Source organism: Ictalurus punctatus, chromosome 16, assembly GCF_001660625.3.
Source record: "Ictalurus punctatus breed USDA103 chromosome 16, Coco_2.0, whole genome shotgun sequence".
NCBI classification, from domain to species: Eukaryota; Metazoa; Chordata; class Actinopteri; order Siluriformes; family Ictaluridae; genus Ictalurus; species Ictalurus punctatus.
Window position 1 is genome coordinate 3287501 of NC_030431.2, and position 27802 is coordinate 3315302.

The window sequence follows — 27802 nt, forward strand, 5'->3', positions numbered from 1 at the left end:
TTGCGTCCTCCCTCTGGGCCTTTATAACACATGTATAATCATTGTATTGGATATTTTGAGAATGTACTGTATCTGCGTCTTACGAGAGCATGGAATTAACCTAGAATCACTTATTTTCGGAGCCATATTTCTAATGAACGATTTGAATTTAAAATTAAAGTGGTAATCAAGCCTTCATTTATAACACAGTTATAAAGCACTATGTATGTATACTGTATAGGTCTCGTATAGAGTCTATAATGTCTGATACCTACTGTATATACCGCATATAGTGTCTATAATGTCTCATACCTACTGCGTATATGTAATATAGTGTCTGTGATGTCTTAGACCTACTGTATATGCCTTATGCCTTGTCTGTAATGTATCATGCCTACTGCAATGCCACATATAGTATCTATAATGTCTCATACCTACATTATATATCTCATATAGAGTCTATAATGTATCATACCTACTGTATATACCTCATATAGTATCTATAATGTCTCATACCTACATTATATATCTCATATAGAGTCTATAATGTATCATACCTACTGTATATACCTCATATAGAGTCTATAATGTCTCATACCTACTATATATACCTCATATAGAGTCTATAATGTCTCATACCTACTATATATACCTCATATAGAGTCTATAATGTCTCATACCTACTGTATATACCTCATATAGTATCTGTACAGTCTCATACCTATTGTATATACCTCATATAGTATCTGTAATGTCTCATACCTACTGCGTATGCCACATATAGTGTCTATAATGCCTCATATCTACCTTATATATATCATATAGAGTCTATAATGTCTCATACCTAGTGCGTATGCCTCATATAGTATCTGTAAAGTCTCATACCTACTGTATATACCTAATATAGTATCTGTAATGTCTCATACCTACTGTATATACGTAATATAGTGTCTGTGATGTCTTAGAACTACTGTATATGGCTTATGCCTTGTCTATAATGTCTCATACCTAGTGCGTATGCCTCATATAGTATCTATAATGTCTCATACCTACTGTATATACCAAATATAGTATCTGTAATGTCTGATACCTACTGTATATACCTCATATAGTATCTGTAATGTCTCATACCTACTGCGTATGCCACATATAGTGTCTATAATGCCTCATATCTACCTTATATATATCATATAGAGTCTATAATGTCTCATACCTAGTGCGTATGCCTCATATAGTATCTGTAAAGTCTCATACCTACTGTATATACCTAATATAGTATCTGTAATGTCTCATACCTACTGTATATACGTAATATAGTGTCTGTGATGTCTTAGAACTACTGTATATGGCTTATGCCTTGTCTATAATGTCTCATACCTAGTGCGTATGCCTCATATAGTATCTATAATGTCTCATACCTACTGTATATACCAAATATAGTATCTGTAATGTCTGATACCTACTGTATATACCTCATATAGTATCTGTAATGTCTCATACCTACTGCGTATACGTATATAGTGCCTGTGATGTCTTAGAACTACTGTATATGCCTTATGCCTTGTCTGTAATGTCTCATACGTAGTGTGTATGCCTCATATAGTATCTATAATGTCTCATACCTACATTATATATCTCATATAGAGTCTATAATGTCTCATACCTACTGCGTATGCCACATATAGTGTCTGTAATGTCTTATACCTACATTATATATATATATATCATAAAGAGTCTATAATAGAGTAAGAGTCTATTATATATATATATATATATATATATATATATATATATATATATATATATATATATATATATATATCATATAGAGTCTGTGATGTCTTAGAACTAATGTTATGCCTTATGCCTTGTCTATAATGTCTGATACCTACTGTATATACCTCATATAGTATCTGTAATGTCTCATACCTACTGCGTATACCACATATAGTGTCTATAATGTCTCATATTTATATTATATATCTCGTATCGTGCCTATAATGTCTCATGCCTACTTTATATGCCTCATATAGACTCTGTAATTACCTTTCCTGCACAGTATATCAGATAACTGTTGTGTATACCTACATAACATTAGTAATGCCTGATGCCTAATGCATATGTCTCATATGGTACTTATAACATCTGATAGATCGTGTATATGTCTCATATAGAGTCTGTAATGTCTCATACCTACTGTGCATGCCTGGCACGAGTAGCTCAGGGAATTTTAGCCTGCAATATCAACATGATAGGAAAGTCCCGGGCTAACTTAGAGATGTAGCAGAAGGTTGGTTTTTAAAAAAATAAATAAATAAACTAAATCTTTATATCTGTTCCAGGCCTGGTCTTGGAAGGAGACGGTCCTGGAGTCGGGAACGTCAGGGAGGTACACGGTGGAGACGGTGAGCACGGAGGAAGGCGTCATTTCCACTCTGACCATGAGCAACATCGTCCCCGCCGACTTCCAGACCATTTACAACTGCACGGCCTGGAACAGCTTCGGCTCCGACACCGAGATCATTCGCCTCAAGGAACACGGTGTGTGTTTGTGTCTAGAGAGAGCGAGTTTAATTTATTCCCGTACTCCTGCCCCAGAGTGATTAAGCGCACCGCCTTGATTATTTTCGAGGACGAGGGCAACGAGTCCCTGGTAAGCTCCTTTACTTGAGTAAATGTCAACAATTTAAGTCTGCAGAATTCCATAATGACTTTCCGATCTCTCATTTATAATCTAATTTCAATTGCCCTAAATCACTGTTTTGTTCACATTTATGAGGCCTTTGAAATATTTATGTGGGATTAGACGGGGCTTTCTCATTCAAACGCTGCCCCATTTTCATTTATTAGCTCCGTCTCGCGAGGAGCGACCGACTCTCCCTGTAGGATTCCTCCGAAGCTGATGTTAAGAAAACCTCGCCTCTATTCTGTCTCAAGTGACGAATGGACTTCAGATTTAGTATTTATTTATTTATTTTTTTCTTCTTTTATTCACTGATTACTCCCCCGGGCTCTGTGTGTCCTCCGTAGGGTCCCTGCGCTTGGCCGTCATCATCGGGGTCGCGGTGGGAGCTTTCCTGGCGCTCATCGTCCTCATGGGGACTCTGGGGGCTTTCTGCTGCGCTCGCCTGCAGAGGAGTAAGTGCTCCGGCTCCCCTCCTTCCTCCGTCTCTCTCTCACTCTCTCTCTCGTTCTCGCTCTCCCTCCCCCGGGCTGATAAATGTATGAGAGCAGCAAGCAGAGCCAGTCCTCACCTCCAGTTTGGAGCACGTCCTTCGAGAGGCGCTGTTGTATTATTTTTTTGCTTTGTTTGTTTATTTGTTTTTCCGTTCCGCATGACTCGAATCAGGCTCCGCGGCGAAATATTAACCCCTTACGTCCTGCCGCGTAGTGAGGGATTGAAACGGAATTGGACACCCTTCTTATTCTCTCTCCTGCTCGATATGCAAACTAAGCAGAATTTTTGCCGAACTGTGCGAAAAAGTAAGGAATAAAACACTCCGTGTCGTACCGTTATCGTAAAATAATCAACGGCACGTCCTAGGGGGTTTGTTTTATTCCTCGTTAATCCTCAACGATGCCGCGTTTTTGTTTATTGACGAGCGATACGTCATAGTATTTATCCATTTATATTTACATTTCACGTTTAAACCTCCTTTTTCTGATTGGTACAAAGCGCTGGCACTGGAGACTCCTTACATTTTTTTTAAACTTATATGTTTATCTTTGTTAAATATTAGCAACTGCTGTTGTTTAACAAGCTTATCTTCCTTTTTATATCCTTCGTTATTTTCCTTTAGTATAAATACATTAATATATATATATATATATATATATATATATATATATATATATATATATATATAATGTATGTATATGTATATATTACTATAGAGTGTATTCTTTTATGTATAAGGTTATATTTGATTTGAGACACAGCCCCGGTCTTTGCATGAAGCTAAATAATAAAGGCCTGGTGGATTATTTATTTATTTATTTTGTCCCCTTCTGACCCTATCATATTTATTTGCATGTTTGTCGTTGTGCCGCAGAAGACATGCACCTGGTAATGTCCTCACTGCCCGTCTCGCTCTCTGCTCGCCAGAGAGAACTCTCGAGTGCAATTAAGACTGAAAGTAAGCTCCAGTCACATGCTCTTTTCTCACTTCTCACATTTTTTTTTTTTCCTCTTTTGTTTCACCCCTGCTTAGCGAACAATTGAATGCACGCCGCTGTAAAGGGCTAAGTAGAGCGCTGTGATGTAGTGCTAGACGTTCAGCTGGGATTTGGGAGGCCGGTGCTTTTTGAAGCGCTGAGATGACTGCTCTGACTAATCACTGCGCTGTCTCTCAGGCCTCAAAGGGGTCGTCTCGGCAAAGAATGACATCCGGGTGGAGATCGTTCACAAGGATCATAACGCGGCGAGGGAGACGGAGGAGCACGCGGGCGCGAAGCAGATGATGGTGAGTCCTGCCAGTTCTCTTTCTCCCTCAGTGTTCACTTCCTGCTGCGAAAATCTGCTCGATTGGAGCAAAAAGCTCACGGTGCTGTTTCACTAAGCAAAATACTGAAGCCCAGAGTGCTTAGTGCTGTCGTCCCTCTCTTTACTCTCTCTCTCTCTCTCTCTCTCTCTCTCTCACTTTCCCTCACTCTCTTTCTCTGTCTCTCTCTGTCTATCTGTCCATCTGTTTCTCTATTTCTGTCTGTTTCCCTCTCTGTGTATTTGTTTCTCTGTCTATCTATCTATCTATCTATCTATATATTTATATCTGTCTCTCTCTCTCCCTTCCTCCCTCTCTTTCTCTTTCTGTCTGTCTGTCTGTCTCTCCCTCCTTCTCTCTTTCTCTGTCTGTCTGTCTATCTGTCCATCTTATTTCTCTTTCTCTCTGTCTGTTTCTCTCTCTTTGTATTTGTTTCTCTGTCTATCTATCTATCTATCTGTATTTCTATCCATTTATCTGTCTGTTTCTCTCTCTGTCTCTCTGTCTGTCTGTCTGTTTTTCCCCTTACTCTCACTCTGTTTTTCTGTTTTTGTCTTTCTGTCTATTTTTCTCTCTGTCTGTCTGTCTGTCTGTCTCTCTCTCCATCCCTCTCTCTCTCACTCTCTCTCCCTCTCCCTCTCCCTTCCTCTCTCTTCTTCTTTATGTCTGTCTCTCTCTCTCTCTCTCTCTCTCTCTCTCTCTCTCTCGGCCGCAGATGGAGCGTGGGGAGTTCCAGCAGGAGTCTGTGTTGAAGCAGCTGGAGGTTCTACAGGAGGAGGAAGAGGAGTTTCAGCACGTTAAGGTGAAGCTGATGACCTGCTCTCGCTCGTCCGTCCTCATTCAGCGCACTCGTCTAAGCAGTGTCGTCTCTCGTCTACGCAGAGTCGTCTCTCAGTCTCTCGTCTACGCAGAGTCGTCTCTCTGAGTCGTCTCTCAGTCTCTCGTCTACGCAGAGTCGTCTCTCAGTCTCTCGTCTACGCAGAGTCGTCTCTCATAGTCGTCTCTCAGTCTCTCGTCTACGCAGAGTCGTCTCTCAGTCTCTCGTCTACGCAGAGTCGTCTCTCATAGTCGTCTCTCAGTCTCTCTTCTACGCAGAGTCGTCTCTCATAGTCGTCTCTCAGTCTCTCGTCTACGCAGAGTCGTCTCTCAGTCTCTCATCTATGCAGAGTCGTCTCTCTCTGAGTCGTCTCTCAGTCTCTCGTCTAAGCGGAGTCGTCTCTCAGTCTCTCGTCTAAGCGGAGTCGTCTCTCTGAGTCGTCTCTCAGTCTCTCGTCTAAGCGGAGTCGTCTCTCTGAGTCGTCTCTCAGTCTCTCGTCTAAGCGGAGTCGTCTCTCAGTCTCTCGTCTAAGCGGAGTCGTCTCTCTGAGTCGTCTCTCAGTCTCTCGTCTAAGCGGAGTTGTCTCTCAGTCTCTCGTCTAAGCGGAGTCGTCTCTCAGTCTCTCGTCTAAGCGGAGTCGTCTCTCTGAGTCGTCTCTCAGTCTCTCGTCTAAGCGGAGTTGTCTCTCAGTCTCTCGTCTAAGCGGAGTCGTCTCTCTGAGTCGTCTCTCAGTCTCTCGTCTACGCAGAGTCGTCTCTCAGTCTCTCGTCTATGCAGAGTCGTCTCTCTCTGAGTCGTCTCTCAGTCTCTCGTCTATGCAGAGTCGTCTCTCTCATAGTCGTCTCTCAGTCTCTCGTCTACGCAGAGTCGTCTCTCAGTCTCTCGTCTATGCAGAGTCGTCTCTCTCTGAGTCGTCTCTCAGTCTCTCGTCTAAGCGGAGTTGTCTCTCAGTCTCTCGTCTAAGCGGAGTCGTCTCTCTGAGTCGTCTCTCAGTCTCTCGTCTAAGCGGACTCGTCTCTCAGTCTCTCGTCTACGCGGAGTCGTCTCTCGTCTAAGCGGAGTTGTCTCTCAATCTCTCTGTGTACTACACAGTGCACACTACAGCTACACACTGCACAGTACACACTACAGCTACACACTAAAACTACACACTACAGCTACACACCACACACTACAGCTACACACTAAAACTACACACTACAGCTACACACTAAAACTACACACTACAGCTACACACTAAAACTACACACTACAGCTACACACCACACACTTCAGCTACACACTAAAACTACACACTACAGCTACACACCACACACTTCAGCTACACACTAAAAGTACACACTACAGCTACACACCACACACTACAGCTGCACACTAAAACTACACACTACAGCTACACACTAAAACTACACACTACAGCTACACACTAAAACTACACACTACAGCTTCACACCACACACTACAGCTACACACTAAAACTACACACTACAGCTTCACACCACACACTACAGCTACACACTAAAACTACACACTACAGCTTCACACCACACACTACAGCTACACACTAAAACTACACACTACAGCTTCACACCACACACTACAGCTACACACTAAAACTACACACTACAGCTTCACACCACACACTACAGCTACACACTAAAACTACACACTACAGCTTCACACTACACACTTCAGTGAACATGGCGGAGCAGAAAATCGATCGTTTCGTTTAGAATGGACGAACCTCAGCGCCTTTCAGAACCATGTAAGATTCAGAGCTCAGCATCATCCTGCACCGGCTTTAGCGAGAGTCTCAGCTGTACACGTTCAACTCCGAGGATCAAACGAGGCTAGTTCCCTAGCTAGCTAACATACCAGACAACTCCGTCGCCCTCGCCGGATCGCTACGAATTCAATTTCATTATGTTGTTCCTCGGAGCGCCTGTTTGTGGACAAAATCAATTGAATAATGCATTCCTTGTCAAAATGTTACTGCCACGCTTCTAAACAGAGTCGAATTTGATTCTCAGTACTCTCTAACCACAAAAACTAAATATTTGATCATTTTCCATAAATGTTTTATTTTCTTTCTTTTTTTTTTTTTTTTACAAAATCCCAATACGCTATCACTAAAACTGTTTTTAAAAAATTTCTTTCTTTCTTTCTTTTATGTATTTATTTGCTCCTTCGCTAAATGATAAATGTCTCAGTGGGTCTTGTAGAGAGAGAGAGAGAGAGAGAGAGAGAGAGAGAGAGAGAGAGAGAGAGAGAGAGAAAAGAAAAGAAATCGTGCCTTCCTCAGAACTGTTCGTTGTGAATATTTGACAGCGAGTCCTTGCTCGGTTGTCTTCGGCCACATTTGTCATGATTTCCAAATGACTTTTAAATCAAAGTGTTTGTGTAGCGCTTGGACGAAGCGCTGGAGTGTGATTTATTTCTTTTTCAATCCATTTTTGCTTAAACTGGGAGGTAATAGGGGTCACGCTGCTCTCATGCCTGCGCAGTCCGTTTAATGAAAAGCCAATTAATATCTGCTTCAGGCTTCAGACGACAGACTCGAGATTTTTACACTCGGACGTGAAAGCGAAAGAAACGACGCGTAAACAAACCCCCGACCGCGCGGTTAACGAGTAGCGATCGATACAGACATCATTAGTGTTCTGTTTGTCTTATTAATTATTTCTTTTTCAAATGGAACTAGTCGTACACGAGTGCGCGGATTTCGGTTTGTGAGCGCCTAAGGAAAAAAAAACAATAATATTCGAGAAAAACCTTTTGGATTCGTTTTATTTTTTTTCAACGCCTCTTGGACACGATCTCTGTTATACTGTATGTTTAGCAGTGTAGTCTTTCTACAGGAAAACGTTCCTTTTCCTAGAATATCCGTATTTAGGGAATAATCATCTACACAACATTATTTAGGAAAGCAAAATAAACGCAGAGGATCTGTTTCAGAAACGCTGATCCGAACCCGAGTCGCAGAGGCCCGTTTAATTAGCCGATAACCAGATTCGACTGTTTACGCTTACGTGCGAAGCGACTGTTTCACACGCTTAAACCCGTGTAATCTTTTAAACGAGCCACGTCTGAGTCTGTTCCGTAATTTTCATGTCACGCCGAGTATAATTAGCGCCGCTCGAACTTGACCTTGGCTTCTTGTGTGTATAAATTATTTCATGGAGCTTATTTTTGGGCTGGATATAAAGGCAGGGAAACCTGTTTGAATATCGCGCTGTGGGACTCGTACGGACTGTGACGGCGTTTTGGTAGAAGGTACTGTAGTATTCGGCGTTAGAGCCGGGCGATATGACGATATATATATCGATATATTGTCCAATCAGTGAAATGACTGAATTATGATACAGTATGAAACTGCAGAATTACAGGAATTTTATCATTATTATTATTATTTTTTTAAATCGCTGAATTTATTTCTGATGAAATTGTCGCAGTGCTGTTCTCTTTATGATTTTTTTTCGAAATATTCTTTAAATATATACTTGCATTCAAAAGTAGCCGCTTCGACGTGAACGCGTCGAAGCTTTAAAATGTGAAAAGCTGAATTTGAATCAGTGTTTATCGTTAAAGTGTCACAATGCATTCGTTTTGTTTCGTTTTTTTTTTCTTTTTAGTATAAAATGTAAAAATCTATGTTAAAGTTTCATTTAAGAATAGAAATTTTTTAATTATTTTTCCTCATTTTCTGTGACAAATAATTGTGGTGGTAATAATAATAATAATAATAATAATAATAATAATAATAATAATAATAATATGGTGTCTATGCACCTTTGGTGCTTGGCCCCCTAATAATAATAATAATAATAATAATAATAATAATAATAATAATAATAATATGGTGTCTATGCACCTCTGGTGCTTGGCCCCCTAATAATAATAATAATAATAATAATAATAATAATAATAATAATAATAATAATAATAATAATAATAATAATATGTCTATGGACCTTTGGTGCTTGGTCCCCTAATAATAATAATAATAATAATAATAATAATAATAATAATAATAATAATAATAATATGGTGTCTATGCACCTCTGGTGCTTGGCCCCCTAATAATAATAATAATAATAATAATAATAATAATAATAATAATAATATGATGTCTATGGACCTTTGGTGCTTGGTCCCCTAATAATAATAATAATAATAATAATAATAATATGGTGTCTATGCACCTTTGGTGCTTGGCCCCCTAATAATAATAATAATAATAATAATAATAATAATAATAATAATAATATGGTGTCTATGCACCTTTGGTGCTTGGCCCCCTAATAATAATAATAATAATAATAATAATAATAATAATAATAATATGGTGTCTATGCACCTCGGGTGCTTGGCCCCCTAATAATAATAATAATAATAATAATAATAATAATAATATGATGTCTATGGACCTTTGGTGCTTGGTCCCCTAATAATAATAATAATAATAATAATAATAATAATAATAATAATAATAATATGGTGTCTATGCACCTTTGGTGCTTGGCCCCCTAATAATAATAATAATAATAATAATAATAATAATAATAATAATATGGTGTCTATGGACCTTTGGTGCTTGGCCCCTAATATTAATAATAATAATAATAATAATAATAATAATAATAATAATAATAATATGGTGTCTATGCACCTTTGGTGCTTGGCCCCCTAATAATAATAATAATAATAATAATAATAATAATAATAATAATATGGTGTCTATGGACCTTTGGTGCTTGGCCCCCTAATAATAATAATAATAATAATAATAATAATAATAATAATAATATGGTGTCTATGGACCTTTTGGTGCTTGGTCCCCTAATAATAATAATAATAATAATAATAATAATAATATGGTGTCTATGCACCTTTGGTGCTTGGCCCCCTAATAATAATAATAATAATAATAATAATAATAATAATAATAATAATAATAATATGGTGTCTATGGACCTTTGGTGCTTGGCCCCCTAATAATAATAATAATAATAATAATAATAATAATAATAATAATAATATGGTGTCTATGGACCTTTTGGTGCTTGGTCCCCTAATAATAATAATAATAATAATAATAATAATATGGTGTCTATGCACCTTTGGTGCTTGGCCCCCTAATAATAATAATAATAATAATAATAATAATAATAATAATAATAATAATAAATGTATTGTTGAAATGTATAGTATCACAATATGACCCAGCCTTAATTCTGTGTGTGTATGTCGTGTGTTTTCAGGATCCGACCAACGGGTACTACAGCGTGAACACCTTCAAGGAGCACAACGCCACTACGTCGGCTGAAGTCCGCAACCCATCCGGATCAGCGACGCTGGGTAAACAGCGCGTACCCACAGGCATGTCCTTCACTAACATCTACTCCACGCTGGGAGCCGCGCCCAACCACCGGCTGTACGACTACGGCGGCCGCTTCGTGCTGGCCATGGGCTCCAGCTCCATCGAGCTGTGCGAGCGCGAACTCAGCGATTCCGGATCCTTCCAGGACGCCCCGTGCGACAGCAGCGCGAGCAGTTACTTCGACAAAGCGAGCAAGGCCTCGGCTTCGTCCTCGACGCACCACTCGCAGTCGTCGTCACAGAACTCGGACCTGACACGGCCGCTGCAGAAGCGCATGCTCACCCATGTCTGAGCACAAAACTCTCTCTGAACCTCGCCAAGAACCACACGTTCCACCTGAAACCTTTGAGATGTCCGACGTCCTTTGCTCGGATGAGTAGTGTGGAACGCGTCGGTATTTTCTAACAAGCAACGACTTTTGTACGTTTTACTGAGCCAGTCGTTTCGCAGTGACGCAAAACAATTCTCATCGAACGTCGTTCCATGACAATCAGGAGTCCATCCTTACGCTTCATTTTAGTGTCTTCAAAGTTTTTTGGACATATTTTTGGGAAAACGGAAAATTTCTCCTCAGATGTCATTCCATGACAATCAGGACTCCACCGTCACGTTGGGGTTTTTTTTTTTTGCCATTTTCTCCCAATTTTTGATCCTGTTCCAATTTCTCCCCACTCTCTCTGTATTCCCTGTTCCGCATACATGAGAATCACATGCCCGGTATTGGATAGTGCCGCTGTGATTGACAGGGATGAGAAAGGGTGTGCCCCTCCCACCCAGACAGAGCGGCTCATTTTTTCCTCCCGGACACTAGGCCACGGCTGGCTGTGACATCATCAGGATTCAAACTCGCGAGTCTCACAACGATTGGACGGACGCTCTTCCAGACTTTGTTGGAGTAGCTGGATCTCAGCCACGGTTCTCCCAGAGAAGCACCAAAACAAAACAAAATCCCGTCCCCAAAATGATTTCATAATTGTATATTCTCTTCCCTTTTTAGGTTCTTCAGCTATCTCTGTGCGTTTAAAACTCATTTGGAATGCATGGCGGATGCAGATCGTGCGATGTTTACATATCGGGAGGAACGCGGAAAACGCCTCGTCTGAAATCGCCTACTCAATGTGAACTCTCTTAACTGACCTCAAGCGCTTAATCTAAGTGTGTACATTGTTTTTATTTTCTATTCCGGCTTTCACGGTGTGTTGTTTACACTCGAGCTTGTAAATCCCGCCTTTCCGTGCGAGTCTACTGTAACGTTGTCAGCTTGATGGATTGATGGGATTTTTTTTTCCTTCTTCTTCTTCTTCTTCTTCTTCTTCTTCATTTTATTATTATTATTATTTTTTTTATATCTACACGGGATGCGAGACGGATGTATGTCCGAGGCCGCTGTTTTAAGCGAGCCCGCCGCGTCACGCCATTTCGCCACTCGGTCGGCGCATCGAGCGCCCCCTTTTGGCAGCTGATGTTTGTACGGGGAAAAAAAATAATCAAATGAATCGTGGGCGAAAATCGAGTGATCAATAAAACAAACAAACAAACAAACAAACAAACGTGTATGGGGGAAAATGTTACAAAATCGTTAAAGCCATGTCAATATATATATTTCTTTTTTCTGTAAATAGACACCCGAACTGTGTGTACGGAGGTCAAAGGGCAAATCCGCCCGCTCTCCTCATGTCTTATTGATGCCTTGCCATGAATACTTCATGGACTCTGTTCTAATACATCATAAAAATACTTAATGCACACCCGTCTCGATTCGTGTATATGTATATCGTCTCAGTTCTGAATATTCATGCTTGAAGACATTATTTCATTAAGATGTCAACCTGGAACAGACTCCCGCTTTCAATCAATCCCTTTTGTTCAGGCTTTTACGTCTCTCGGTTTCCATATATTAAACCTCCATGAAGGCATTAGAGAGATTTCATAAACCTTCATAACATCCTCGCATGAATTAGTTATCACGGCGTGGTTTTAATCCATCATCTTGGCTTTTAAAGGTTGGCTCGAGCGTACTGGATCCATCACGAAACTAAATGGATTGCAGAAGATGATGCATTGTCTGGATGGGAAGAGCGCCGTTGTATTTGCGTAGCCGCTGCGGCTCTTTAAAAGGGCAGCTCTTCTTGCTCTGCCGGCTTAATTGAAAGTCGGGTCACGCACGCCGCTGTCGGGGGAAACTCTTAATCAGCACATTCTTTGCTTTCGCCTCCGCTCTCGGGAAGCTTCTAAGGATGTGCTGCGGGCTGTGTCGTGAGCAGCAAACGACGACTGCAGCCACTCGCCAAACCTGGCTTTCTATTGATTTCGCAAAAGAGCACTAGCGCTGCAAAGTAAACGATTACATTCGCTCCGGTCCTCGGGATTTCCGAGACCGTTTAACCCGACGCTTGAGATTCAAATATTCCGGCCCTTAGACTGGACCGCGTCGTGCTAATATCTCCGACCGAAAAAGTCGCAATCCTTTCTCGAGAGCGAATTCGGTTTCGTCGGTTCAACTTCAGTTTCATCATCCCGGACTAATACGCAGTACGTGAGTCCAGTGACAAATTCCAAACGTCAGAACCTACCGAGCCTCGACGAGGAAGGAATAAAACGCAAAACACGGTCGTGCTGTTACAGGAAAATAAACAAAGTGTTTTCTTCCTCGTGTAACACAGCAATTCACCAACGATCACCAATTCTTTTTTTTTTATTATTATTTATTTTATTTTTTTTAAAGAATGACATCTCATACTTTTTAATCTGTTTACATTAGTCACATGTTAAATGGTCTGCACTTATATAGCGCATTTATTTATCTTTTTTAAACCTTAGCGGTTCTACAAAGCGCTTTACACTGGTTCTCATTCACCCCTTCACACACACACACAGGCGCTAGCTTACCTGCAGGAGCACCTCGGGCCTGGAATCAAATCGCCAACAATACGATTAGTGGACAACCCGCTCTACCACCTGACCCGCAGCCAGCCCGTGTACTGTTCTGGAACGTTCACGGAACAAGTCCCTGTTATCGCTTATGTTATAGAAGCTATCCCTCCCTGTTGTATTTATTTATTTATTTATTTGTTTGTTTTTATTTCTATTTTCGATACAATACCGATACCTTGTCTCCGTTTCGGACGCTCCGCCCCGCAACAAGATGACTCTGATATCTTTTGTGCACTTTTCTGGCCACAAGCTTCAGAATCATGAAGGTTATCATTTTGATGAAACGTACAGATATATAAAATAATAATAATAATAATAATAATAATAATAATAATAATAATAATAATAATAATGCAAATCATAGCAATTAAAAGTTGTTCAAGGCTATTGCTGGGAACAGTTGGGATCATCTCATGCGTTATCAAAACAAACAAACAAACAAACGTTCGAAGGTCCTTCGTGGGTTCTTTAAGAGTTCATTAGATGATCAAGGATACTCACTCGTACGTCTTTCTGATAGAGAAACATTCTGGTGTGGATTTCTACGTCGAACCGTTTAACGGTTCCACCGGACAGACGAGTAAAGAATCTTTTACCCTTTTTAGTTTTTTAACCTTCTGACCGATCGTTATTGGTGTTGACCCCCCTACCGCGCGCTCACATGTCTATATTAATGATGTAGAGCGTTGGGAGGAGCCTCTAAGTCGAAGGTCACGGAACACACGAGACTCTAGAAGCTGGAGGACGTCTTTTCGGTCGGGCGGCTGTTTGGTTTGTGGGCGCGATCGGGATCCGAAGCGCACCGTAAAACACAGGAACATGCTGATTAACATCGAAACAGCTCCGAGCCAACCGACTTCTGCCGCGCTTCCGATTCGGTTCCTGATACGCAACGCGTTCTGTATAACGCAGTGTGTTCGTACTGAAAAGGAAAAGCATTCAGAATCCTTAAATAGGGGATCGGCACCCTGTCCATGGTGTACACCGCATTGTGCCCGATGCTCGCTGGGAAAGGCTCCAGGTTTCCCCGTGACCCTGAAAAGGATAAGCGCTATAGAAGATAGATGGATGGATGGATCCTTAAATAGGGGAAAAAAAATAAAAGTAAAGAAAAGAAAAAAAAAAAAACTAACCCGGAAATTAGACGAAGGTCGTGGTGCTGTACTGAGGTGACAAGTCTTACCTTTAATTATTTTTTGGCACAAATGACAAACTGCGTCGTCGTCGTCGTCGTTCTTGTTGTTGTTGTTGTTGTTGTTTTCTTTCCAGAACTAAACAGCGTTCCAAATTCACATCGAAATGAAGTACACAACAAATATATTTAGCGTCCTTATTATCTCGGCCTCCGCTTTTGTTTTTCCCTACCACGTACAGTATAATGAACTTATTACCATACGGACGTAAATGTGCTATTTACGAACGGTTCTGCTCGAACGATACACCATCACTCAATTACAAACGTCTTCTCTTCCTTGTTTTCGCGGTTCCTGCTGTGCACCTAAAAAAAAAAAAAAAAAAAAGAGCTAATGAGAAAAGGAAAGTAAAAAAAAAAAGAGAGGGAGATAGAGAGAAAGAGAGAAAGAGAGAAGGAGAGAAAATGAACTTTGTTTCACAGCTGGCTGACTCGGATTCAGCAGTGTGTATATTATAATGGGTACAAAGCGTGGTCGGCGTCTTTTCGTGTAGATTTAATAGCGCAGTATGAAATGACACTGGAGTTTGAAGTCTAGGTCCTAGACGGAACATACCGAACTTTAATAGCGTAGCGCAGCATGGATGTCGATCCGTTCTACTACGCTACGCGATAGCCGAGCCGAATTAGCGTATCTGATGGTCGTTATCTGAACGGCGGAACTAAAATAGCCGAAACCTCGGCGGAAGACAGTAATGACACGAGAGAAAATATACAGAACACAATATTAATGACTCGGGTGCTATGCAAACGAGAGACGGAAATAAATAAAGATGTTTTAAAATGATTGACGTTTTTTTAAAAAAAAAAAAAAAGGATGGGAAGAGTGCACTCGTAATGACTAATCACTGTTGTCTAAGACATTACAGTGTCTCCCCTGGACGCTGTCACTTCATATTATCGGTGTTCTCAATGAGGAATCGTTAAACACGTTGTCCTCGTGGAATTATAATGATGTACGCACAGTTTTTTATTTTTTATTTATTTTTTTGGAACAATCGTTATTTCATTTGTTCGCTCGACAAGCTGTGGCTAACGAGTATCGACCGTGCCTGTCGTCCACCAACGCCGAGATCTGTCAAGCCAGGAGGCCATCCTTCACAAAGCTTCTTCATCGGAGATGCATCAAAGCATCCTGCTGCCCTGTAATCATTTATTTAATGTTAGGGAAGGTGTGGTACTGTACGTTGGGTTACCTAAAAAAAGAAAAACAAGATGTCGGAAAGCTCGTCTTGTCTACAGTACACTCGGACAATTTTCGCGAGCGTTCTTCGCCTCGAGGCAAGACTCTCATGGACATAGGCTTATTTTGGACCGAAGTCGAGCCTAATCATTTTTTTAAGGTGGAAAAACAACTGCTCAATCAAGAGATATCTGGATATATTTGGACGGCTACGGTGAAGTCTACGACACCTTTATTTTCCTGCAATAAACTAGAAAACAGTACACACGCAGCGATTAAGGGGTCCAAGCACTACATCATGGATTGGATGAAACATTCCGTGCTAAAACATTTTCATTTTTGTTAGAGGCCTTGCTAGTATTTTAGGTGTTTTTAAATCCATCGACCAAAATAGGTGTCAATATAACAAAGCATTGCTAAGATACAGGCTCATTTCCTGTTTGGAAGTAATCACTGGATAGCTCGGATAAGAAACCGTAGTAGCTGTAGTTAGCTTCCGAAGCTAATTAGATCGACGCAAATTAAATCTGTGCGTGGAATCGGTTCTTTGATTTGCATCACGTGCTCGGCTTCTTGCTAGCGGCGCTAACAAACGAGCGAAGCAAGCTAAATTTGGTAGCTGCGTACACTCGCCAGAGACACGGACGATCTCTGCTACTTCCTTCCAAGCTTTAAGTTGTAAATGTCTGATGTTTCTATAAACATTTAATGACGAGAAGATGAAACCACAGTTAGGTAAGGTTTTCTGTCACGTAGAGTAGGGAGATCATTGCAAGTGAGGTCGGGGACTGAAGAGACGCGGCATAGGATTGGTCCGAGGATGGGTCATTCGAGCCACGTGTATATTTAGAAAAGGAAGGCTTGCTATTGTGAATAAATGAATGTAGGATTAGCCTCGGGATTATTTCAAATAAGTAACTGCATTTCTCAGTAAAATTCAAAATGGCCGCCATTCCAAAAACTAGCAACTCGTATATTGTATACGTGCGTCAGGATCTATAGCGATAGTTCTTGGGTGTCGTTTTGTCTGTCTCGATTTAGAGCATGTACAGCTATTGTTTTGGATTGTCTGGAGTCTGATTCAGATCCAGAGAGTGTCGATTTTCTCTAAAACCTCCAGTGTGATGAATGTGATTTGGGATTAACAGCATTGGCATGAAGTAGGCCAGGATTATAGGTGAGTTTATCATTGCTCTCCTCACAACAACCAGCTTGTTCTCATGTCCTGGGTAAATAATGTATAACAGTAATCATGAGAAATGTAGGAAAGCATCTCTCGTGGTCATGACCCTGCAATGAATCAGGGTTCGAGAAGAAAAGCACGGAATTTATGACTCGTCCTGCAAAGCCATGAAAACGTATGCAGAGGTTAGTTCTGCGTTTTTCGGATTTCTGATGAAAAAAGAACAGCTCTGAAGTCATGCTTGGAGGATGAGTCACATGCGCAGCAAAGGGAATTTGATTTCAGTAGTAATTAATACATGTACTTTAAACTTCTTTTTGTTTTCAGTCAACTTACCTGGATTTTTCTAGGCAGAAACAGCCCTATTCAGACAGGATTAGTTTCCCCGGATAACTTCTATAATACAAATTTTTTACATCCAGACAGCAATTAATGTATGGCAAGCAAGTTTCCATGTGTTAGGGTTAAGGGTTAGGATTAGAAGTTATGGTTAGGGTTTTAGGGTTAGGATTAGAGGTTAGGGTTAAGGGTTGGGGTAAGGGTTAGGGGTTATGGTTAAGATTAGGATTAGGGGTTAGGGTTAAGGGTTAGGGTTTAAAGGTTAGGATTTTGGGTTAGGGTTAGGATTAAGGGGTTAAGCGGTAGTGGTTAGGATTAAGGGTTAGGTTAGGGTTGCGGTAAGGGTTAGTGGTTATGGTTTAGGATTAGGGGTTAGGATTAGGGGTTAGGGTTAATGGTTAGGGCTGGGGTAAGAGTTAGTGGTTATGGTTTAGGATTAGGGTTAAGGGTTAGGATTAGGGTTGGGGTAAGGGTTAGTGGTTATGGTTCAGGATTAGGGGTTAGGGTTAAGGGTTAAGATTAGGCGTTAGGGTTAAGGGTTAGGTTTAGGGTTGCGGTAAGGGTTAGTGGTTATGGTTTAGGATTAGGGGTTAGGATTAGGGGTTAGGGTTAATGGTTAGGATTGGGGTAAGAGTTAGTGGTTATGGTTTAGGATTAGGGTTAAGGGTTAGGATTAGGGTTGGGGTAAGGGTTAGTGGTTATGGTTTAGGATTAGGGGTTAGGGTTAGGGTTAAGATTAGGCGTTAGGGTTAAGGGTTAGGTTAGGGTTGCGGTAAGGGTTAGTGGTTATGGTTTAGGATTAGGGGTTAGGGTTAATGGTTAGGGCTCGGGTAAGAGTTAATGGTTATGGTTTAGGATTAGGGTTAAGGGTTAGGTTTAGGGTTGGGGTAAGGGTTAGTGGTTATGGTTTAGGATTAAGGTTAAGGGTTAGGATTAGGGTTGGGGTAAGGGTTAGTGGTTATGGTTTAGGATTAGGGGTTAGGGTTAAGATTAGGGGTTGGGGTTAAGGGTTAGGATTAGGGTTGCGGTAAGGGTTAGAGGTTATGGTTTAGGATTAGGGGTTAGGGTTAGGGTTAAGATTAGGCGTTAGGGTTAAGGATTAGGTTAGGGTTGCGGTAAGGGTTAGTGGTTATGGTTTAGGATTAGGGGTTAGGATTAGGGGTTAGGGTTAATGGTTAGGGCTGGGGTAAGAGTTAGTGGTTATGGTTTAGGATTAGGGTTAAGGGTTAGGATTAGGGTTGGGGTAAGGGTTAGTGGTTATGGTTTAGGATTAGGGGTTAGGATTAGGGGTTAGGGTTAATGGTTAGGGCTGGGGTAAGAGTTAGTGGTTATGGTTTAGGATTAGGGTTAAGGGTTAGGATTAGGGTTGGGGTAAGGGTTAGTGGTTATGGTTTAGGATTAGGGGTTAGGGTTAAGATTAGGGGTTAGGGTTAAGGGTTAGCATTAGGGTTGGGGTAAGGGTTAGTGGTTATGGTTTAGGATTAGGGGTTAGGGTTAAGATTAGGGGTTAGGGTTAAGGGTTAGCATTAGGGTTGGGGTAAGGGTTAGTGGTTATGGTTTAGGATTAGGGGTTAGGGTTAAGATTAGGGGTTAGGGTTAAGGGTTAGCATTAGGGTTGGGGTAAGGGTTAGTGGTTATGGTTTAGGATTAGGGGTTAGGGTTAGGGTTAAGATTAGGGGTTAGGGTTAAGGGTTAGCATTAGGGTTGGGGTAAGGGTTAGTGGTTATGGTTTAGGATTAGGGGTTAGGGTTAATGGTTAGGGCTCGGGTAAGAGTTAATGGTTATGGTTTAGGATTAGGGTTAAGGGTTAGGTTTAGGGTTGGGGTAAGGGTTAGTGGTTATGGTTTAGGATTAAGGTTAAGGGTTAGGATTAGGGTTGGGGTAAGGGTTAGTGGTTATGGTTTAGGATTAGGGGTTAGGATTAGGGGTTAGGGTTAATGGTTAGGGTTGGGGTAAGAGTTAGTGGTTATGGTTTAGGATTAAGGTTAAGGGTTAGGATTAGGGTTGGGGTAAGGGTTAGTGGTTATGGTTTAGGATTAGGGGTTAGGGTTAAGATTAGGGGTTGGGGTTAAGGGTTAGGATTAGGGTTGCGGTAAGGGTTAGAGGTTATGGTTTAGGATTAGGGGTTAGGGTTAGGGTTAAGATTAGGCGTTAGGGTTAAGGATTAGGTTAGGGTTGCGGTAAGGGTTAGTGGTTATGGTTTAGGATTAGGGGTTAGGATTAGGGGTTAGGGTTAATGGTTAGGGTTGGGGTAAGAGTTAGTGGTTATGGTTTAGGATTAGGGTTAAGGGTTAGGATTAGGGTTGGGGTAAGGGTTAGTGGTTATGGTTTAGGATTAGGGGTTAGGGTTAAGATTAGGGGTTAGGGTTAAGGGTTAGCATTAGGGTTGGGGTAAGGGTTAGTGGTTATGGTTTAGGATTAGGGGTTAGGGTTAGGGTTAAGATTAGGGGTTAGGGTTAAGGGTTAGGATTAGGGTTGTGGTAAGGGTTAGTGGTTATGGTTTAGGATTAGGGGTTATGGTTAATGGCTGCGGTTGAGGTAAGGGTTAGTGGTTATGGTTTAGGATCAGGGGTTAGGGTTAGGATTAGGATTAGGGTTGGGATAAGGGTAAATGGTTATGGTTAAGGGTTAGGATTAGGGGTTAGGGTTAGGATAAAGGGGTTAAGCGTTAGAGGTTAGGGTTAAGTTAGGATTACGGGTTAGGGTTAACTCTAACCCTTTATACCTGGATGTTCGCATCACACATGGTCTTATGTAGTTGTGTATGTATTCTGGGTTTAAATATAGTGACCATTACTACATTTATGATTGCATTTATTTAAATATCTAATGTTACATGATTAAGGAGCTTGCATCAATACGACCGCTCATTCATTCTTTATTATAAATCGTACATACGTATATGATATGAATATGATATGAATTTCAATAAGAATGTGCATGCCAGGAGTCTAAACACAGTTAGTAGTACAGACAAAACACTTTTATGCTAGCACACGAGGCAGCATCTGGACGGAAGTAAAATCTCAAAGTTGGCCAATAAAGCAAAAAACAATCAGAAAATATAGTCTCATTGCCTTGTTAACTAGCTAGCAGAACAAAACCTGCATCAAAATGGTGCCTAGCATATTCACGCTAAGAAAAGAGACCAAACGGAGTAGAGTAAAAAGAGCAGAATGATGGGAAAATATTTCAAGATGGTGACTGGATTCCTCCAAAACGAAACGCTAAAGTAAACAGCACCGGTTGCGACTTTCTACACGATTTGTCATTTACATCACACACACGCGTTAATGGCAGCACCATCATGGCCTAATTAGGTTGACTTTTATCAACGGCTTGAGGCGGGATGCATAGAAACACCTGACTTCATTCATCATTCATGTTTATACCGCGCTGTTGGGACGCCTCCTCATGACCGAATGAATCCGAGGCCTGCGCGAATCTGAAATCAGAAATTAGGCGCTCGAATACGAGAGGGAGGGGAAACAAATCTATAAACAAGATCCAGTGGGGGTGTTTTTTTTCTTTTTCTTTTTTCTTCTCCTTAATTATATTTGCAGCTTGCACTCGGAATACCTTTGAGGTCATGGCTGCATTCCATATAAATTATAGGCGATGGAGTGAGTGCCAAACCACATAATTAATCAGTGGCTAGTATCGACACAGACCTCACAACAGGAGCCAAAGATAATTTACTGTGTGCTTATTGGCATTTGGAAAATGGCCTACATGCAGCGAGCCAGATGACACGTTCGTCCTAGTCATGTTGTTGTAATAAATTTACATATCATCATAATTGCATAACCTTTTATCATGTTTAGGGTTTTTTTTTTCTTTTTAAATGACTATATTAGCAAACCTTTGGTCTTTAGCTTTAATAAGGGTTTTTTTTTTTTTTTTTTTTTTTAGATATCATCTAATAAACAAAATTAGAGCAGACCTTTATTTTTTATGCACCAAAGATCTGGTAAACATTACTGATATAAATAAATAAATATAAATAAATAAATAAATAAATAAATAAATAAATAAATAAATAAATAAATAAATAAAAACTGACCGCTAGCCCATTAATTTACATTTACTTAACTGATGTACATTTTTGCAGACCTATTGAGTCTTGACGCTTTATATGTTTATTTATTTATTTAATATTTAAATGAAATGCTGCCTACTCAAGGAACCTGCTCTCAGAAGCAACACATTTCAATATTGTATACTGTGTAAATGAATCTCACATACATTGTGCAGTTTATATCCGTGGAGGCCCGTATTTTACTGAAACACCTTTGAGCTTTCACAGATCCATAATCACTTTTCCATTTACATGTCCCTCAAGCATCATTTGCATTCATCAGGCGGATTCTCTTATTCAGATGGATTTACAAGTAATGCAGAGTGCAATCCAAGCACAAACGGAGTTATTATCACCGTTAGCTTCACGCTTGTTCGTAAAAAGCCTCAGGATAATTAATGCAGAGACAATATCTACAAGGGTTGTATTCATGTGCTCCAGTACTGCAGGGGGCGCCATTAAAGTGATGCTAATTGCCATGATTACAAGAAGAAGATGGCAGAACGTTTCACTGATTCAAGCACTGACCTGCTGAATGCAAGCAGAACAAATCTCACTCACGACATGAGTGAATGATTCATTAATTCAATCACTGATCTGTTGAATGAGACAGGAGTGAATCTCAGTCATGGCCAAAATGACTCACTGATTCAAACACTGACCAGATAAATGAGAGAGGAGAAAATCTCAGTCATGACTGAACTGATTCAGTAAATCAAACACTGACCCGTTGAATGAGCGAGGAGTGAATCTCAGTCATGGCCAAAATGACTCACTGATTCAATCAATGATTTGCTGCATGAGAGATGAGTGAGTCTTAGTCATGACTGAACTGATTCAGTAAATCATACACTGACCTGTTGAATGACAGAGAAGTGAATCTCAGTCATGGCCAAAATGACTCACTGATTCAATCACTGACCAGCTAAATGAGAGAGGAGAAAATCTCAGTCATGACTCAACTGATTCACTGATTCAATTAATGATCTGCTACATGAGAGAGTTGTGAATCGCCGTCGTGGATGAAATAATTCACTGATTCAAACAGTGACCTACTGAATGAGAGCAGAACGAATCTCAGCCATGACCAAAATGATTCACTGATTCAAACACTAACCTGTTGAATGAGACAGGAGGGAATCTCAGTCATGGCTGAAATGATTCATTGATCGGAACAACCGATCTGTTGAATGAAAGTGGAGCGAATATAAGTGGTGACTGAAATGACTCACTGATTCAAACACTTGACCTGCTGAATGAGAGAGGAGTGAATCACTCATTCAAGTACCGTGAATCAGGCTCGAAGTAGACTACATGTAATTGTACAGTAGATACCTGTACAGTTCTTGCTCAATAGCCCAACCGTGGTTCTCCGGTAATTCTACAACTGCTCTGATATTTTATCCCATTGCCCTTTTCCAACTCTCCAAACAGTTTCCTACTGAGTCTAAACATAATTAATTATGATGCTGCATTGATCCTTTAATTAAGTCACAGAGATTTGTATGTGCATAAATTCATAATTAGAGCGCCAAAAATAAAAGCAGCTATTATAAACAGCCCGCTCTGGATGGCCTGCATTCTCCATGCTGTTTTAATGAGACGTAATGCTTTATAACGAGCTGCACGGGCATCACGCATGTCAACAACTCGAAACCGTCACGACGGTGTCATCATATACCTCAGCAGATTCATTCGAATCTCGCCACCATCTTGTCAATGCTCGGCTCTGCATAGCTTTAAAAGGAATTCCACTCGCACAAATCTCGGATTCGGACACATCTGAAACCAGCAGCGTGTAATATAAAAGGAATAAATGGTGCATTCTGCTTTCAAAGTAACTAATCTGTTCCAAAACAAAAGTGAGAGGAGAGAGACGGTGAGTGTTTCGATATTTGTCTCGGTGCGCACTCATGGCCTCGGCATTGCTCCTCGAGGGAATCCATTTTAAGGACTTTTCCCAGTGCTTTATTAGCACGAGTGAACTCGTTCATTAGATGACTCGATAAATCGACTCAGCTTCATTGTAGACTTCAGGAGAAGAATCTACTCTTTAAAACATACATATACATAAAAATCTTCAAAGGGTTTGAAAAACAATTGATTCTTGGTTAGATCCAGACACCTGCTCCGAGTATGCATCACAACAGATCAGGGGTGAAATCGTTGAGTCGTTTCACTGAACCGAGTCATTTGAGTCACTTTAATTAAATGATTCAATCTCCTCAGGGATGTGTCCCGAGCCCCCTGTTCTACTCTCTGCTGACCTACGACTGCTCAGGTACATTCCCGAGCATCCGCATTGTCACGTTTGCGGATGATAGAGCAGTGATAGGACTAGTTTCCAGCAATGATGAGACAGCGTACAGGCTAGAAGTGGAACAACTGGAGGCTTGGCGCAGAGCCAACAACCTCTGCAAGAAAACGATTGTGGGTTTCAGGATAGTCACCAGGAACCTTCCTGCCCCTCTTTTACAGTACATTGGAGGAACAGCTGTCGAGGTCGTCAAGAGCTTCAAATACCTGGGGATACACGTCGATAACGACCTCACCTGGCACACCAACTCCGTCAGCTTAACAAAGGCGGCCCATCAGCGACTGTACTTCCTGAGGAGGCTCAAGTGGGCTGGCCTAGGTACCACAGTCCTCGCATCCTTCTACAGATAATGGAGTAATGCAGAGCATCCTTGCATCATGTGTCACCGTGTGGTACGGAAACTTCTCCGTGTAGTTAAGTCTGCACAGAGGATCACTAGCTGCTAACAATCGAGAACATTGACACCAGCAGATGCAGGAACAGGGCTGTCCGTATCATGAAAGACCCTTTCCACCCTGCTCATGGACTGTTTATCCCTCTTCTCTCAGGCAGAAGCCTGCACAGCATTAGGGCCAGAACAACCAGGCTCAGAAACGACTTCTTCCCAGAAACTGTTCGACTCAAAAACTTTTCTAATGTGCAGTAACCCTCTACACCAGAGACGCTTTCATGTGCAATAACACTCGTCAGAAAGATTCTATTGCTGTAGTGTATATTGTTTTATTGTTCATTTATAGTACCTATTTCTTGCTCCGCTAATCGAATGGCTCATATTGTTTATATTTAGTGTTTTTAATTCTTTGCTGTCGTTACCAGGACCTAAGTACTTCACAGTAGTTTCCTTTCATGTAGCCCATGTTTTGGAATGACAATAAAGATCCTTGAATCCTTGAGTTTCAAACCGAGTCGAATAGCAAAAGAACCAAAAGAATCAATTTTGCTCTGATTCAGACTCGGCAAACGGAATAATAAGTCTGAAAGCGCCCTTTAGAGTAGACAATTTAACTACTAGTTTATTTGGTACTCTCTCTCTGTGTGTGTGTGTGTGTGTGTGTGTGTGTGTGTGTGTGTGTGTGTGTGTGTGTGTGTGTGTGTGTGCATGTCAGCACACATTTCCATCCACGTTGTAGTACTCAGCAAAACAAAATGAATAATTCTACTCTGGTGTTTTTGTAATGTGCAAATTCCCACCCCAATGCCCAGCGCTCATTTCACATCCAACACACACACACACACACACACACACACACACTGACTCCCTCACGCTGTAGGCAGACGAGTGATTGGCCGTTCGGCTTGATTTAACCTTCATGCGTTGTCTTGGCGCTATCAGAAAGCCAGCGAGGTGTTTGATCTCACAGTCGCATCCTCCGCCAAGCAGAATAACACGTCCGTCTTTAAAACACTCGCCCGTGCCACACTCGAGAGAATTCCCCTCGGCCTGAATAGGGAAGCAGTCGCCACGCTGCTATTTATGAGACTCGTATCGTAAAAACTTTACTCCCTTTCGGCATGGGGTAGAAACGATCGTTTCTTCTTTCTGCTTTCACCTTAGACGGAATCACCGGATGTGTTTTTCAGTGGCTGAGTGTTTGAAACCGTTCAGACGTTCTATAACGAGACTTCGAGGTAGCTGTCGGTTTGTTATTCAGTCCCTCCAGGATTTCGCGAGCGCGGAGATTAACACGCGATCGAGCAAACGCCGTAATGTTGAGATTGTTGTTTCAGAATTACCGCGGGTCTTCGATTCACGTGTACAGCTAAGAGATCTCGTTTAGCAACAACACTGTGTGAAAGGGAGGTGGGAAAGTGGTGGCTTGGCGGTTAAGGCTCTGGGGTACCGATCGGAAGGTTGGCGGTTCAAGCCCTAGTGCTGCCGATCTGCCACTGTTGGGCCCTTGAGCAAGGCCCTGAAACGGAACCCAAGCTTTGAAGACCCCCACAAAATAAGTAAACAAAAGAGTAGAAAACACAAACAAATAGAACACGTTCAATTGTAGAGGATGTGACTAACCTCCCGAAGCACAAACCTTACAAAGCACCGTCATGCTAATGCCTCAGCACGCACTGGTGATGAAGATTAACATCCAGGCTTATTTTGGTCACTAAGTGCGCAAACATAACAAGCGGGGACGAATCGGACGGCTTTTAAAGACCTTTAATGAGGCCTGCAATTATGTTCGGCGCTATTAGAGCCGTAAGACCGAACCTAGCGCTAAAAAAATTATAGTGGACCCACAACGCCCACTGCATGACTCCATCTTCTGGTCTACAGCAAAAAGCTCTTAGTCTCCCTGGACGAGCGATTGACCACACACACACACACACACACACACACGCGGTGCAATTAGAGCGGGACGTGTGGGTGTTGGGATAATGACCGTGTGCAGAATGTTTGAAAATAATTGCTTTTTTATTGCGCTCCACGGCGGCTTGTGTGCTCCCGCCGACCTTCCACCTAGTGTTGTTTCGAGGTGGAAGGCAATTTTTGAGCTAAATTTACGAAGGCAACTTTTTTGGCTGAACCGAGCGCATGGCTTAAAACGAGACGACCGCCGTCTCGTTTGATGGATCTGTCGAATAATTGACATGTAGGTATTGATTGAGTCGTTAGTTATTATTGCTACTCGCACTCCTAAGCTGCCTTTCCCAGTTCCCTTCCCTTCCCTGGGTTTGTAATCACATCCACTTATCAGCTTGGACATGCCTGTAATTGCCTCGTACCATAAATAGCTTCCAGTTATCACATAAAAACAGCTGGGTAACAGATTTGTGGTTCCTGCGTCGGAGTTATTCAGGATCATCCTCTTGGAGTGCTACACCGAGTCTGATCTGATCAGGGAGTATCCCTAGATCACCCTGTCTCTTTTGTTTCATCCATTTTGTTCAAGTGTAGGATTGATGCCCTAATAGCCTTTAAGACATTAAATCCAAGCTGTTTTCTTTTTCTTTTCTTTTTTTCCGGATCTTTAGCTCTGTAATCCTTAATATTTCATCGGATTGTCAGACACTTGCTTGCTTGCTCGCTCAGGAAACCCAAAGGTCCATCGAGACGAGAATAATCCCTGCATTTTGATACTGGCTTTATCGCTCCTTTATCGACTTCTTCTTCCGACATCTCTTTTAACATCACCGGTCCGGAACCGACGTCGACGGCAAACTAGAGTCGAATTGAACTGTATCTCGCAGTACACTGGCGTCCCATCCATTCCGTCGGGAGGAATTGAAATCGACTTATTCGGACATTTTCCGATCGTTTTATCGCCGCAGGCCTGTTATAAGGTTAATCAGGATGCCGTTGGGTTTCTGTGCGTAGAGTATCGTGACTCTGTGTTCAGCTAATGGTGAGCAGAGCGATGGGAAAACGGAGTTGTGTGCGCCCCCTGCTGGCCAAACAATCCGCACGCGTCTACAATAACGTTGTTACAGAGATAAAAACAGACTACAGAACTGAAGCTTTTTTGACGTTCGAACACCGTATACGATCGCCGCGATCCAATTATAACATTTTAAACCTAGTAGGCTAGGTAAAACAATAAATAAATACTTATGAAAAACTGAAAAAGCCCTGAGCGTCTACTTTCATACGTGGCGTTAACCACTTCTGTGGATGTGACCTCACAAATAAAATCAATGCTGAACACGGGCGCAAAAAAAAAACCCTTAGGGGAAATTTAGATTACCCAGCATGTTTTGATGAGGTGGGAGGAAACCGGAGAACCCAGAGGAAACCGGAGAGATACGTGGAGAAACTCCGCACAGACAGTAATCCGGTAAGTCGGTCTGATTGTACGAGGACAGCGGGGTTGGATTTTGTACGAGTTGTAAGATATTCAATCTCTCTGTGTTCTCTCTCTGGTCTTTGCTCTTGTGTTTCTTTTATGTTGGTCTGACAGCTGAGTGATGTCATCATTTATTA

General features: G+C 41.4%; 1 protein-coding gene across 1 annotated transcript in view; it reads left to right on the forward strand.

Annotated features, from left to right (window-relative positions):
• Positions 1-12504, forward strand: part of kirrel3a (kirre like nephrin family adhesion molecule 3a) — a 108891-nt gene extending 96387 nt beyond the window's left edge. Inside the window, exons 11-16 of the mRNA XM_017488389.3 lie at positions 2322-2520; positions 3010-3117; positions 4032-4115; positions 4333-4442; positions 5176-5262; positions 10539-12504. Of these exons, the coding sequence (XP_017343878.2) occupies positions 2322-2520; positions 3010-3117; positions 4032-4115; positions 4333-4442; positions 5176-5262; positions 10539-10949 (999 nt within the window). The 3' untranslated portion in view covers positions 10950-12504. The remainder of the gene's footprint in view (positions 1-2321; positions 2521-3009; positions 3118-4031; positions 4116-4332; positions 4443-5175; positions 5263-10538) is intronic.
• The last annotated feature ends 15298 nt before the right edge of the window (positions 12505-27802 follow it).